Source organism: Spea bombifrons, chromosome 1 (assembly GCF_027358695.1).
Source record: "Spea bombifrons isolate aSpeBom1 chromosome 1, aSpeBom1.2.pri, whole genome shotgun sequence".
NCBI lineage: Eukaryota > Metazoa > Chordata > Amphibia > Anura > Pelobatidae > Spea > Spea bombifrons.
Genome location: NC_071087.1, coordinates 17,029,063 through 17,045,913, shown reverse-complemented (window position 1 = coordinate 17,045,913; position 16,851 = coordinate 17,029,063). Strand labels below are relative to the sequence as shown.

Here is a 16,851-nt window from a genome sequence, read left to right as displayed (position 1 = left end):
CTTTGTGTTTAATTATAGTGAAGAGTGCTAGTGTGGTTAAGGCTAATGATAGGCAAGGGTGTTCGCATTAATAACACGGAATGAGTTCCTTCCACCCGGTGCGCTGCGGCTCTGGGCAGCCATTGTCTTGCTGCATTTTCCAGTCTATGATGCATCCATCGGGATATGTTTTGGATGATCATGTAATGTTAGACCGTTTTGTTTCAAGGTGCTAACCAGACTTTGGCATTTGAACTTCTGATTAAGTCACATTTTTCAGCAGCGTAACGTCATTACCTTTAAGGGTCAGCTATTAGAATGTAGATAATATCTGATCATCGGCACTCTGTCAATCAGTCTGATCAGCGTTTGGATTGCAGGCTTTGATCTCTCTTGCTTTCTTTCGGTGATCTTTGACAGTATGGTGGCTGGTGGGGTTATTAAGGAGGCTGTTGGGATTGTTAGACCAGTGAAACAGGTGTCTCCGAGAGACGGGAACATATTTCATCTTCAAGCACGTAAGGTTCAAACAGCCTTAGCCCTGAAAGACCTGCTTGCCTTCAATTACTATAACTTCAGTTTGAATCTCTCGACTTGTTTTTTTTTTTACAGTTTAGTTTCCAGCTTGGAGACATTATTTAGGTTAGTCCAGTGGTACAAATACAACAAATGGGTTTTGTGGTTTTTTAGGGTGAGTGAGCATCAGCCTCCCGATGAGTATTGTCTTAAACTTCATAAAGTTGGTACTCTCTATAGCGGGTCCTAAAAATGTAATGGCATTCCAATAACGAAGGTCTTATCCCAAACAAAAATCTTTTTTGCGTTAGTTTTGATTATTAATACCTGCATAATCAGCCCCACAATGGATTATAGCTTAGTAGCTGATATTTAATTCCAAGGTGTACTGAATAGAGTATAATGGAAGCTCCTTTAAGAGGTATTCTCTGTACCCCAGTTTTCTTTTGGAGAGGATGCAATAGGAATAAAGGTGCAGAAGACGGTAGGCAGTTGTGGCTTTGCAGAGATCTGCAGATCCTTCTGTGACGTAAGAGCCATTGTTTTCTATGTTGAGTGTTTTTCCCCTTTTTTGCATGTTTCTTGGAGAAAAAAGAGAAAGCACAATGTTTGGCTTCAATCTTACATACGCCCATGGAAAAAGTTTTTAGTTAAAAGTTAAGCTAATATATAAATATATTTTTTTTTACTTGGTTGACTTGATGGATACCAGCAACCTTCGCTGCATTGTCATCCTACAGTAATCTCGGACAGTTAGTTCTAAATCAAAACTCTTTGCCAGAAAGAATTCAAGAGCTTAATAAAAAAGCTGCCTTTATGACTATGTCATGGGGAATGTTGTTAGATCCGCTCTGCACATTTGTCCTAATACCAGTTATAGTAAAGGTGCCTTGCAGCTATAAAAATGTACTTTCGACTATGAAACAAAAAAATATGGGAAGCGGTTTGATGTTTATAAGCGCGTTGCTAGTATTACCTGAGTTTGTCCTGCTCTGTAATGATTCATTGGCCACAGGAACAGAGTTGTACACAGTGTATCTAAGCTTGCATGCTTGGCTAACAAACTCAGGTAATAGAAAATACAATGATACATGGGTTTTATTCCCCACCTTTTATTTAGAGCAAGTATTATAAATGTTGTTTCGCAGACGCAGGGCAGACCAACCTGGAACGCAGCCCAGGCGATTTCATGTTGCGCTGATGTTTCGGCTTGCTTGTGATTCTAGAACGAGGAACCCTTTTTCTTTAATCTTATAAGGAAGAATGAATCGGGTAGAAGCAGGCAGGTCTATTTAAAACCGCTGTCATATTACTGGCATGTTCTGTGTCTATAGTCTCTTTATGACCAATGGCTAGTGGGATTGGGGGAGGGAAGGTCAGTTTATGATGTTCTGCTAACCATTTGCTGGTTGATGATCATTAGAGGTCATTGACTGGACAGCTGCCTATGGCCAATGCATCCTATTCTAGAGCCGAGGTCCTGGGGGACTGGAGACTTATTGCAGTCCTTGCAGGTGCCACCCTTCTGAACCAATTCATTATCCACACTGGCCGTGCATCATCTTGTAGTTGTTAAATCTCTCTGGAGAGCTACAGGTTGGCTGTTCACCTTAGTGAAATGAGACTTTGTGACATATTACATTGTCTGGAATGATGATATCTTCCTGATGGACGTTCGTCGGCATTGGTCTAGCGATATCGGGATGCGCTCTCACTGTGCTAACAGCAGATGTTGCTTTTACGTTTTTCAACATCATTCATCCAAAAATATTAATACGTATTTATGTTCAGCGTTTGAAATAACAGCCGTTTGTTTTAGTTCAGAAAACACAATGTTTAACACGTTCCTTGTAGAGCGGATTTTCTGCCTGTTTACACACCTGCTTAGAACTTGACGTGAGGATTCTAATCAAGCAAATCTCTATGTAAATGTCAGGAACGGGGATTGTTCAGTTTACTAATTGGATTCTTTTGACCAAGTTTTACCTTTTTTTCTTCTTTTTCTTCAAACAGTAACATGCAATTAAACAATTCTTCCTGATATGGTATCTTCTAAAGTAGATTAGATAAGCAAATATAGTGGACTCTATGTGTTTCAGGTCACCAAAGTAATTGACCCATGATTGTCAAATTTACTTATTCCATACATTTGATTTATGTGTGTAGATTATGTGTTTATATATCCCACAGTTCCAGAACATCGTATATAAAGTTACATCTATAGGTGATTAAGCAGCCCAGGCTGTCTTTCTAATAAAGACTGAAATATTTACCCAAATTATATATATATATAAATAGAGGAGGCGACTGGCTTTTTAAGACCACCGGCACCAAATGGCATAAGTGTGGCCACCAGCTGGAAATCCGTGGCTGGACGTTACATTTTCTCTCATGAGTAGGTTATAAGCTAGCGATCGCTAGGAACAGACGTAGCCTTTAAGGCAGGGATAGCTAATTTTTGCCTTTTTAGATGGCCAAGCATCGTGGGAGTTGTAATCAAGCAACTGCTGACGACCTATAGGATGACCGCCTTGCTTTTAAGGCATTAAACGCTCATCGCATTGCCTTTTTAAAAAAAAAATATTAATTATTATAATGAGCCCTTAGTAACGAAGGCCCTATATACGTCCAAATAACCTCATTCCTATTCCTTAAGCGTCAGAGGCTATACTAACCGCACCGACGGTTCATTTTTAAAGGTTTAGTGCTTCCGATGCTGTTCAGTGCGCATTATAAGGGAAAAACAAATGCTAATCTGGATCCATTACAAAGTCTAACCCAAATAAAACGGCTTTGGAGCACAGGAAACTAGTAACAGATTCTGAGTGCCAAAAAAAAAACCAGTCCATAAGTGTGAGAGATATAGATGTAGTTTATTACAGAGCACATTTCAATGCAGTAATCATAAATACTGCTAAGGTTGTGCTCCGTTGAAATATGACCTGCATTGTTTTGATTGTTTGTGTTATGCGATTTGTCTGACACCCATTACATTCTCGGTAATGGCAGCTATTTGTTGCTGTGCACAGCAGGGTCCTTTCACAAAAGAAAATAGACAGCAATAAAAAGCATAGTCAGAATTTCATTCTCAGAAGAGGATCGGTGCCTATACTTTGCGCTAGTGTGATAACAGTGTTCAGTGTTGCCTTTTGTCGGCCTGCAGCCTGCATGAGCCACCTGTCCTTATAAATCCATCAGTTCTAGGTGACAACAAATGAAGAAGCGCTTAATGTTCTTTAACACCTTCATGACCTTAGGGTGTACTATTACGTCGTAAAAAAAAGTGGCCCGAACTACCTTAGGATGTAATAACATGTTCTAAGGATTTTGATACGGGGGATATCATTGCATGTTTGAATGCCCAAAGTTTGTTCCTTTAAGGTGGTGCCAATGTTGACACCACCAAATACATCAGCTAGTCTAGCAGAAAATTTACAATCTGTAAAGACTGATATCTGGAGTATCTGATAACTCCCTTGCAGGCTTATACAGCCAATCAATGTTTTACTAACTATAGAGGAGGCAAGAGAAAAAAAAATGTTACCCCTCAAATAATAACAACAATAATCAGTAATGTCACCATGACATCATCTGGAACAGTGACCTACTTACAAGACATTTCTGAAGACCCCAAAAAAGATCTATAGTCAAAATAAGGTAAAACCAAAAGATAATAAGTAGTTGATGTAAAAAAAGGGGAGAAAAATACCCACAATCGGCCCATAAAAAATCATGCTTTCCAAACCAGAAGTATTAAAAATATTGCAGCATTTTGCCCTTCAGAACATAAAAGCCAATGCATGTTGGATATCACTGTACTCGGAGGATGTTGCTGATGTTTTTCAGCAGTGGCACCTCATCTATGGAAGTAAAACTAATGAAAAAATGCAAAAGTGTTATAAAATTTTAGTGCATTTCAAAAAATATTCTAACACTAAAATTAGATTATAAATGACCCACTTTTCCTAAAAATAAATAAATAAAATAAAAAAAATATATATACATACATATGTTCACTAAACACAAAAATGGGAAAGTATGGTTAAATGTTGTTAAAATTGCAAAGCCTATGTCCTAGGGGTTAAGCAGCACCCTTACATAACGGCACTCGTATTGTATCTTGCTATCCTATAATAACAGTAAGCATTTTTTTCCATTACTCTGTGCCAAAAGCATGTAACAAAAACCCTACATTCTCAGCAGAACACAAATATTAACCTTTAGGGCGATATCCATAACAGGAAATGGAACCAATGTAGGCCAAAAACACTGACATGTATAACTTTTTTTGTTGTTCATTAGAGTTTTGTTATTTCAAGATTTTTTGGGGTTACTTGAATGTGAAAGTCTTAATTTATTTTCTAGACTTTCTGTACCTGCATTGAATAGCTACTGAAATCTTACTGCCTCTTTTTTAATTATTTTTTTCAAATAAATATAATCCAGGCTAACACGGCCTTCCAAAAACTACTAAATATGAAACCAAACCGTTTCTGAATACCGGCTTTCCAGTTTTCATTTCTAGTACTAGGCATCACTACTTGCATTGTGAATTGCGGTATTACATTAAAAAAGCATTTTTTTGCCTTTTTTCGTAGTCATTATTAGTGCATATGATGGCTGGAGTGTCACTCGAATGCTTCATTAAAAAATTGATTGGGCTGGGTGGCAGGAGTTGCTCGTTAAGATGTTTTTGTAAGTCTCATCAGTAACTTCCATGGATGAAAAACCTATGAAAAAATGTTGCATAATACAGTGAGTTAGAATAAAATCATTTTATAAATTGGATATAATTATGCTGTTTTTAATACAAATAGCCTTTTGAGTCTGTAAACATAATTATTTAATAGGACTAATTATATCTGGATTTGTTTAGAGCAAAGTGAGGAGAAAGTAAATGGGGGGGTGTATTATTTATCTACCCTGGAGCTAATGATTTAGCATTATTAGCTTTCTGTTTTAGGTACATAACTTTGCCTAAATTAAACTACGTTCTCTTGCATCAAGCCTTTTGCTGCAGTTCATTTAATAAGTTCTACTTACAGAGGTGTAGAAGGAACCCTAAAAACCATTGGACGCTGAAGCTGAGGATAACCCATCAGCTCAGTAAAGACATCCCCTTGATGCTGCTAACACTACAATTGGTTATCCTTGTGGTTATGCATGAAAATTTATCCTTCTCGCCCCTCCTGGTTTCTGCGACCAAAAGGTCACCCGGGTTTTATACTTAAAGCAGCGATGCACTGATTACAATATAAAGCCATACCGATGTGACTTGAAACATCTAAATTCCAAAGTGGATTGCTGGGGTCAATACCATGGATTTTCAAGGGAATCATTTGGTTACTTGCATTGTGTCGGGTAATGTAATGTGCGTTCTACACCAATGGGGAATGTGTACTTGATTTTATGTGTGGAAACAGTAGAAATAAACTTTTTTTTTTTCCTTTTTAGGACTAACTCCACCAACGACCCCCCCTCACAAAGCCAATCAAGATAACCCCTTCAGGACTTCTCCTAAGCCGAAGTCGTCCTGCAAATCTTTTGCACCACCTGCTAAAAAATCTCGTTTCATTGAGTCTTCCAGTGTCCAAGTTATTAACGCTACTAGGAAAGGTCCAGAACAATCAGAACTGTATGCACAACTTAGCAAAACCTCTATAGTATATGGACAGGAGGAGAAAAAAGCAAAGCGGCCTAGTTTACGACTCTTTGGAGACCATGACTACTGTCAGTTTATGAATTCAAAGTCCGAAATACATATTAGCTTATCTCAAGAATTACAGGCCTCAAGACACCTTGAATGTAAGGATTCTTTGCTGGGGAAAAAAATGCCGGTCTGCTTAAATGCAGATCGAGAGCAGTGCCAGAAAGATATTTTTCAGGCAACCATGCCTGGTTCTCAGACCAGCAATAGGAAACCACTTCAAGACCAGGAAATCCGCGCCGAACTCAACAAGCACTTTGGTCACCCGATAAAAGCCGTTTATGAGGAAGAGAACAAAGACGGTGAACAGAGAGACAATGACTTCAGTGATGAGCATTTTTCTAGACTACCTATGTTTTTAACTACTGGCCTAGGGATGGACAGTTTGTTTGACGACAGTGAAGATGAAAATGATAAACTGTGCTACTCTTGGGACGGAACCGAGTCCTATTCCTTATTTGATGTCTCGCCTTCATGCTCAACATTTAATTCTCCCAGCAGATACTCTGTATCACCACCTACTTCTTTACTTTCACAAAGATTGTGTTCCAGATCCCGTTCTAGATCATTTTCTAAACATAGATCAAGCTCTCAATCGCCCTATTCCCGTTCAAGGTCCAGATCACCATCCAGCAGATCGTCATCAGGGTAAGGAACACCCGTGATTACAAAAACACAGTATATAACAAGAAATACATTTAACAAGCTTTTCTAAAAGACCATTTATCTTGTGATTAAAATGTTTAATAATAAGTTGGTTATCATTTTTAATAACACAGTGTATGCCCCTGTGAGTGTCAGTATTGATCTGAATATTTGGTCTCCTCCGTCCTTTGCTTTTGTTTCTGCCCTCCAAGCTAGACTTAAAATGGGTTGGAAATTGGTGATTGATAACTTCTCATGCCTTATAGCTACAACAATGATAAATAAATAATATTTGTTGCTGTGGGCAGGAGCTAAGTTACATATGCTTGGGCCCAGGGCATCTGCCCCTTTTGCCCTCTGTTAAAGAAGGCCATGTTTAGATGATGTGGCTCCTTGACTGATGGAGTATTTGAAGCACTGATGTAAGCTGGATATCACTAAAATTGTCTTTATCTGTGGAAATAATATGAGTTTCTGCTCTGACTGGCCAAGCACAACATACTAATGCATGTTTCACAGTTAGAGGGTGTTGAACAGACCAAACCCTTGGACCCACAGCATTTAACCTCCCCATCTAGGGAGTTTGTAACATAAAACAATTTAAAGCCTACATTCTTATGGGTTTTTATGAATATAGTGTGATTTGTACAGATATATTTTCTAGAATAGCAATTTTCTTACAAAAATATTTTTCCAGGTCTTGCTGCTTCTATGAGACAGATCATTGTATCCAAAAACATTCTCCAGTATATATTCGATCACGGTCAAGGTCACCATATGGTCGCAGACCCAGGTATGGAACTTTTATATATTTCTTAATTCTTGCGCGGAATCTACATCACATTTTAGAGGCTGTGGAATGGTTTGCTGCTTTGCATGTTTTACCTTAACATCTGGATAATTTGTTCACTCGTTTCCCAGATATGACAGCTACGAGGAATATCAACACGAAAGGCTGAAGAGGGAGGAGTACCGCAAAGAATATGAGAAACGCGAGTCGGAGCGAGCTAAACAAAGGGAGAGGCAAAGGCAAAAAGCAATTGTAAGCGTTTTTTCTAAGAACCAACCCTCCAGAATTATATATTTTTTATAAGATTTTTTTAAATTACATTTTTTTAAATAGTTATTCTATTAAATTAATACTGTTATGGGAAAGGGAGACAATTGCAACTTAAGTCATTTTATTTTTATATTCATTTATTTAATATTAGATCTTATTAATATATATATATATATATATATTTTTATTATTATTATTATTTTGCGTGTATAAAAATAGGTTAGATTTTGTCTAATATTAGCAAAGCACCATCATCAAAAACACTGCTTTGTCTCAAGCGTCGAAATGCTTGGCTAGGCAGAATTGCCGCTTGTAAACTGGTGAAGCCACATATTCGGCAGATGTTCCTGTCTTTGGAGGTGACATATGTGTGTGACGAATTTGCCTGAGTAGCAGCTGAAGGACATTGCCATAAAGAATATTCGCAGTATGGATTTTCCCACGTATCTTAGCATGGGATGTCGTCATAATTCACATGTGGTCAATACTTCTAAATCATTATCTGGCTGATCACCATCATCTGAAGGGTGAAGGCACAGGGGCTGAATTAAGGATGGATCCCAATCTTGGGGCATGTCAAAAATATATTAACTCCTCGCATGCCAGACAATCAACAAGCCATTCGTTTGCAATGGGAAGCCAACCCTTCTTGCACCTAAATATGTTATAATATTTTTCTGTGTTTTAGTATTGTTTATCAGCTAGTGTCTACAGTTTGATAGATATAATATAGCTAATAATTAGCCTGCGTTTGGTGCCATATCAACAATTTCAAAAATGGAAAGAAAATCATTAAAAAAAAAATCCGTCCCACCCCCCCCCCTTTTTAGTAATGTGTTTTCTTAGGGGGTAGGGGGTCAGCAGTAATTATTTGTATTTCATGATCCTTGCATTGCTTACCACTCTTGAATGTCTCTTTGAGAACAAACAAATTGGAATATGAGCCAGGCTATGCCTCATAAACCAGCAGGAATGAGTAAGTGAAGTGTCTGAAATGGCAGACAAAGTGTTGGAAGGAAAATTAAGTGTGTCTCAGAACAGCACATGCTGTCAGCCACTCAAACCACAGAGTCTAAGGACTGTCAAGCTGTTCTGGCAATCAAAGCATATATGTCATGACACTGTGTGTGTCTATATATATATATATATATATATATATATATATATATATATCTATATATATATACATATATATATATATAGTATATATAGTATATATACACGCTGTCATGAATGGGAAATATTTGCTAGTATAACCACTACTAGTGCCCCTACCCCTTGGAGCTTACAGTCTAGGTCAGCGCTAAGATATTTAATATAATATCCATATTATACCTATGCGTCATACTTCAGCGCACCAGATGATATTTAGAAGCACCTATCTGAGACATAAATATTGGGAATTCCTTCACGATATATATATATATATATATATGTGTGTGTGTGTGTGTTTATATATATATATATATATATATATATATATAATCTATAATCTATAGAATCTGGGCCAATAGTGTTCTATGATTCTTTAAACATTTTGCCTAACTTGAGCAAGAAAACACAACAATGTTCGAAGCAGATGACCTACACCCACAAGTGAACTATCCGAAGGGGTCTTTCTTTTTGTATCATTGTATAAGTTTTGGGTTGACAAACCCTAAGCTTTTTAACAATAACGGGCACCTCAGCAATTCCAGTTATTTGTTACATTGAATAGTTGCGGGTATTTTTATACTTTTTTTGTAGAACGTTCTTGAATCTGTACTTTTCTCACACAGAGTTAAAAAAATCATAATGTGTTTTATTGAACAATAAGTCCATAAGATCCAAATTTAATTACCCTACAGGAATATTTAGTTCTTATTGAATCCATCTGTGTAAAGCACATATGACCCGCTTTTATTATTATTTGAGCTTTTGTGCGCCAAGGAGAATTTTATGCGAAGCGGATTTTAATAAAAAAGAGATACAGAGTGGACTTTATAACAATTGTGCGGTGCTAAATAAAGCAATAGAATGCAGACATTTTGCTTTAAACGCATTAAAAACTGGAAGAGATAAGAGAAGTGTTGCTGAATTCCTACCAAAAAGTCTGTGTATAAATATCACTTAATCTGTATGTCTGAGACAAACCACAACAGACATTTTGTTAAAGAGCAAGCAAAGTTTGAAAGAGGTCTTATCACCATATCAACCAATGTGATAGTCCAATCATCAGTAAATGTTCTTTGGTTGCTATGGTGATAAAGCCACTTTTCAAACTTGACACCAGTACTTCTGTTGTTAATTACCTTAGGAAGCCGCTACTCTCAAAAATGTTATTTGTGGTACTTTTATGCGGACATGTCTCGTTCCTCCAGCAGTAATCACATCATAGCTATTGAGCTGGTAATTTACTAACATAAAAAATGTTATGTGTCTTGTAGGAAGAACGCCGAGTGATTTACGTTGGCAAAATGAGAACAAATACAAGTCGGACAGAATTGCGGGCCCGGTTTGAAGTTTTTGGTGAAATTGAAGAATGCACGGTGAAGCTTCGAGACGACGGGTAAGAATCTCCTTACAAAAGAGGTTGGCGCGTTGGGAGGAATGAATCGCACGGAGTCGGGTTGTGGGTGTATAAGAATGTACGACAGGAAGTGACAGATGACACATTGAGTTCCAAGTCTTATTTATTTTCTTTCATTCTTATTTATTAGTCTTGCTAGTTGAGATCACTTCCCTCACAAATAAGTATTTAACTTCATGACAGGACAATCACACTGATAAATGGAAGCTGGAGCTCGGGTGTATGTAGCACCATAACACCAGTCTGCTTTTGTTAAGGGGATGGGTTCCTCTTGCCCCTTGGTGAAAGCTGCTTAACACGTTCCGATATACACGCTCCGATATACACGCTCCGATATACACGCTCCGATATGCACGCGTTCAGCTACACGCGCTCCGATATACACGCTCCGATATACACGCTCCGATATACACGCTCAGCTTCACGCGTTCCGATACACGAGCTCCGAAACACGCGCTCCGATACACGTGCTCCGATACACGCACTCAGATATACACGCTCCGATATACACGCTCCGATATACTGATATCCTTGTTGTTTATCTCTTCTTTCAGAGATTGTTACGGTTTCATCACTTACCGCTACACCTGTGATGCATACGCTGCTCTCGAGAACGGTTACTCTCTGCGCAGGTCTAACGAACCCGACTTTGAGCTTTGCTTTTGCGACCGAAAGCAGTTTTCCAAGTCCAACTATGCAGATTTAGGTATGGTCTATATGACGCGTTCTCACCTGGTTTTGGAAGGGGTCAGGAAATGTTAAGGGGAGCCTGTGGAGTGGTGAGGGACAGAGAGAGGTGTATTGTAATTGAAATGTTAAATTGACACTCGTAGATCTCACCCGTTTGCTGAGATAGCCCTCCATAATGCATAATCAATACGGCGAGATGTAATTATTCATAGCTAACCCGATGAGGTGAAGCCTGCAACGGAAATCCTTCTGTCTGTCCACCTGTTGGTCTATCCGTCTGTCTGTCTATTTTGATATTATATCATTCTACACACAAGAACATGTTTACTTTTTTGTGTGTATAATATTCATTATTTTGACTTAAAGCAAATGAAACCAAGCTCAGTGTAACTGAGAACGTTCCCTAAATGAATAAACTAGCCTGTGATATAGGATTACATTTTTGTAGGCCTGCCAGGAGGTAGAAATAGTCCAGTGAGATCAGAAGCCACCTCTGAACGTTTTTTGTTTTTTTTGGAACCCCCATAATGTATTAGAGCTTATAATGAACAGTACAGCAAACGCAGCTGTTTAATTCCATGGCTTATTAGACTTAATTAAGTGAAAAAACGATAATTCCAACAGACTTGAGCACTGATCGTAGGCTGTATGATGGGAATTGTAGTTGTCTGATAAGTGGTCCTGACTCGTATGTCAATTCCTAGTTTACAAAAGACCTTTCCGCGTACTATTTGAATGAAAGCCGCTCCTCTGTATAATTAACTCCAGTATCGTCCTTCATTTTGCAACGGGAACACAGATAATCCTCTGGGAGATCCCGAGTTGATTTGTCTCGTTCTTTCGCCTGCACAATATTTGCATTTGCTCACAACCTGTGCACATTTCAATGTCACAATTCAGCTTTGGGACAGAAACATCTGCTTCCAAATTTGTATGTTGTCAACGTTTTCAAACAATGCAGCTGAAGCTTAAACGGCTCTCTGACATTTAGGGGTTGTTTGGTATTTACTCGGCGGTGTAAAGCTGCACTTATAGTCTTGGAAAAAGTATAATGAAAAAGATTTCAAGGCCATAGAGAAAAGCGATAATGGGATATGATTATCACCTGGCACTTTTTTATTTTATTCTAAATGGGTAACAAACAGAAAAATGTGTATTTTTAAAGGGAATTCTCACAATCTCAATTAACGGCTTGTTTAATAGAGCGTGAAAATGGAATGTATGGTATAGCGTGTATCTATATTAGTAATATTTTTTCAGACGGTTCAGCAATCTTTCAATGTATTTTAATAACAACTTTATACAAACATTAAAAGCTCTTGTGTGCTTATAACATATTTCCCAGCATGTATCTAGCCTGTTTTTTTTAGTGATCCCATTTATTTTCTGTTCTTTCTTTTTTCTGTTTTTTTTTTTTAATGTTTTACATCTGATAGGGAAACCGGGAGATCAGAATGGTGTAGATGTCTGTCTCTTATCATGAATTCCACGGCTGCTTGTTTTTTGTTAATGACGTTTTGAAAACTGCTAACTAGTTAAAGTGTAGACACAACTTTCAAAGAATTTTTAATGTCGTAATAACCAATTGCGATAACACTACATGCGATAAATGGTAAGAATGGTGTATCACACAAGGTTGAGTTTTTTAACTTTTTTTTTTTTTTTTTTTATTTATTTAGATACAAATTCAGATGACTTCGATCCTGCTTCCACCAAAAGCAAGTACGACTCCTTGGATTTTGACAGTTTGTTCAAAGAGGCACAGAGGAGCCTACGTAGGTAACATGCATCGACGCCAAGCTTCATGGAAAGATGGAGAATACCTCACGGACATTGCGTCCATCAATAACAAACCCTTGAAAGTCAAACCTAGGAATTTCTCCTACTTTACAGTCTCTGTACTACAATGGTTTACATGAACAAAGCTGCTGAAGACTGAAGAGGCAAATTGATTGTCAGTTATGCACATATATCCACGGGTGTCAGAAGATAACTACTTCACGGTGGCAGTTGTTATATCCATGCAAAAGACAACATCCGCTTTCCGTCAATGAGGAAGGTGGAAGCCACTTATGAAAGCCTTGGCAGTCCTAGAGACAAATGCAGAAAATAAAGTCTAATAAATATATTAATATATATATATATATATGTTTAAAATATTTTTTAAAAACTTGGAAGCTGCTTGATGCTTAAGTGCAACACATTCTTCACTTTTGTTTGATTTCAACAGAAGCTTCTTCTTGATGGGAAAAAAAAACATTGCAATATAGACGATGCCTTAGTGACTTATTTATTATTATTTTTTTATTTTATTGGGAACCTAGTGGCAAAATCAAGGAAGTGACATCTTTTTTTATAGTAAATACAAGTCTCTGTGTGCTCGTCTGGTCGTCTTTGATTCTGACACCCCATGTAATAATGCTCGAGTAATGGCCTAAGGCCCCAGCTGTTGCTTGACAGCAGTTTCTGCCGTCGGAGAGCCGGCCGAGGTAGACAACTCTTACAGTCTGGTAACAGCCGTAGCCACCAATTTGCCAACCTAGGTCTATGATGTTCATCTTCCGTCTCAAAAAGCCTTGTATATGGTCAATTTCACAGCTTTTTTCAGCGTTCTTTTTTTTTTTCTGACGAGTGGGTGTGTTGTTACATAATTAACAGGAGTCAAACTTTTAGAAATGTGTCCAGGTAGTTTATACGCTACATTGTGACATTTGATAAAGTATTTACAGTCAGTCTGCTTTCCTGGCAGAGGAATCGGCAATGCAAAATACTGCATGCTGCTCTGGCAAGAGAGTGGGTTACATGGAGTATTTTTATTTTGTGTACATAGGAGTATGACAATGTTTTATTATTTGTTACAGCTATGCACTGTAAATGCAGCCTTCTTTTCAATACTGAAAACTTTTTCTTAATCAGAAATATTAAAATGTAATTATATAAGGTGAAGCACCTATTGTATACTAATCTATTTAGGAAGCTATCTTTATGCTTATATATATATATATATATATATATATATATATATATATATATATATATATATATATATATAATTTGATTGTAAAACAAAAAAGACAGTGTGTTTTTTTTGTTTGTTTTTTTTTGGAGTGCACAAAAATGCTTTAAGCACATTCATCACTTCTTCCTTTGGAAGTGGTCTGTGGAGGTCCATACTGGCCTTTCAAAGTATCACTTGCATGGAGAAGACCTTTCGACCTCTACATGCTCAGTCAGTCTCATCATCTCGGTTGGCTTACAAATCATCTCAGCGATTAAAGTTTTAATTTAATTTAATATATGTCAGGAATTAATGTAAGGTTTGATTATTTTTAACCAATAGGTTTGCTCGAGTGTGTGTGTGTGTGTTAAAAAAAAAAAAAAACTGTCCTAAAAAAAAAAAAAAAGCAGCTGCGTATCTCAGCGCTCTCTATGTCCACGTGGTACGTTTTTTTATGTCTAAACACTGTTTAATAAGCCAGTAATTTTGGTTCTGATTTTGACACTGTTTTTTTTTGTTGGCATTTGTTAATATTTTTAACAATGTTAAACATCCTGTGCAGATACTGTTGTTTCATTCCTTCATTTGCTGAACACAATAATTTCTTTGTTATTAATTTATTAGGGTAATATGCCGATTACAAAGGATATGGCCAGTGGGTTTATATATTAAGGAAGCTATTCAACTCTAGTATTCAGTTGCCATATGAATTACTTTCCGTTGCTAAAATGACCTAGTTGTAGGGATTACCAACCCAAAACCCTCTATATTGCTAGGTTCCAAACCATATCATCCTAATCCAGAACCGGGAATTCTGGTCCAATATGGACAGTCCCTAATTTCCTCTGTGCTTTAGCATGTTTAAATCATATACAAATTTTACACTATTTTAAAGCATTTCGGTATTTGTGCGGTGGGTTAACAGATTAACCCAATCTCTTCAGACACAAGCATGTCCGCTTTACATTTGCAAAGAGAGCCACTGAGGTCAGAACAAATTTCCTGTGTGTGGTTCACGTCATCCAATTTGCGTTGCAAATATTTTTTTAAGTGTTAATGAATTATGGTTTTTGCAACAATTTGTAAAGGATTTTTGGATATCGCTTCTATTACAAAAAATATAAACAATACATTTCTAGAATTATTCTGTGAATGTAAAAAAAAATGTAATAAAATAAAAAAAATGAGATTTGTTTTTTTGTTTTGATAGTTTTCTGTGGGTCTAAATTGTAAGCAGGTACCGTTTTTTGGAAATTAATTCAAATTTGTTCTGGAATTTGGAATTTATTCTAAAAAGTAACGTGTTTGACAGTGTTGCAACATATGTGGTTCTTTCATAAATAAGCCGTGACTACCTTTCAAAACAACATTAAAAAAAAATTAGATAACGACAGCCAAGTTGTCACTAAAAAATGAAGGCTAAAGATCTTCCTCAGAACCCAAGCCTTTTTCCCAGGTTGTCCTTAAGCAAGCCATGTCCACTTTACTTGGCCACTCCACGTTATAGGCTCATGACATCATAGAGCAATGCAGTCTACATGTCATTTATCACCAGCCATTACTTTTTCTGAGAGATTCCAATGTAACGCCAAAATCTTTTTCTTTTTTTTTTTTCTTTTTCTCAAGATAGCAATAAAAAGAACTTTGTTCACGCGTTGCCTGTTGCTCTTAACAGGTTTAATCCGCATAATTGTTGTCCTTTATTGTTATTATGTAAGTTACAATGCAGGTATTTTATCTTAATTATGTGAACGCCAAACAAAGGTTTACAGATTGTTCTTTTATGAATTTTTGAGTATATTCTGTTGTAAAAAAAAAAGAAAAAAGTATATATTGAAAGCAATAAATTATTTTTAAGAAATCAATTTTTAGTATATCATATTATGTGTTTAACAAACTAGATGCATTGCCTATTTTGCCTTTAAATTTATATTATAATTCGCTGTTTAATACATTCTATTTTGCCTTGTACCGCTATAATGAGTAGAGTAATCATACAATTTGCTTCTCTCTTAAACAACATCTTGTTGTTGATTTAAAATATTACTTATTTTTTTTTTGTGGCAGACCTAACAGTTATTCATTCAATTGCAAGTTTCCTCTGTGTTTATAAAAATGTATATACGTGTTTGGGGGCATTTACACATCAGATATTGGGAACAAAACACATTAGCTACTAAAGTAAATAAACCTTTAACTTTCTATGGCGACCATGCATCAAAAACTTGAACCATATCACCTGGTGTGAGTAGATCACATAGGTTTTATCCATGTAACAGTGGTACTGGTCCAACTTCTGTCTTTCCCCTGTGCTAAATTTCACTTCATAGACCTTTGTTAGACCAAAGGGTTATTTTTTTTTTTAATATAACCATTTTACAGTCCGATTAAACACTAAATACAATTTCAGATTGTGCCGAACAATTCATTGCCAAAGATGGAATCACAGAAAGGAAATATTACGCAATTGAAACAATAAAAAGTTGGGTCGGTTGAAAGAATTAAAAGCACTTCATCCTGAAGAGTTACGTAATAATTGTGTCCGTTTTGATATCTGTAATGAGAACGTTAATTGCTGTAGATCAAATCAAATAATGACCTAGAATAGCCATATAAGGTAATGTGGTGATTTTTTTTTTTAATCTGTACCATTGTGATAGGCATTATCAATCAGAAATAATAATTTT

The 16,851-nt window shown here is 36.7% G+C and overlaps 1 protein-coding gene across 1 annotated transcript in view; it reads left to right on the top strand.

The window, feature by feature from the left end:
* The window catches only part of PPARGC1A (PPARG coactivator 1 alpha), a 39,194-nt gene extending 25,914 nt beyond the window's left edge, over positions 1-13,280 (top strand). Inside the window, exons 8-13 of the mRNA XM_053458332.1 lie at positions 5,950-6,850; positions 7,545-7,640; positions 7,769-7,889; positions 10,334-10,455; positions 11,031-11,182; positions 12,846-13,280. Coding sequence (XP_053314307.1) covers positions 5,950-6,850; positions 7,545-7,640; positions 7,769-7,889; positions 10,334-10,455; positions 11,031-11,182; positions 12,846-12,949 — 1,496 coding nt within the window. The 3' untranslated portion in view covers positions 12,950-13,280. The remainder of the gene's footprint in view (positions 1-5,949; positions 6,851-7,544; positions 7,641-7,768; positions 7,890-10,333; positions 10,456-11,030; positions 11,183-12,845) is intronic.
* The last annotated feature ends 3,571 nt before the right edge of the window (positions 13,281-16,851 follow it).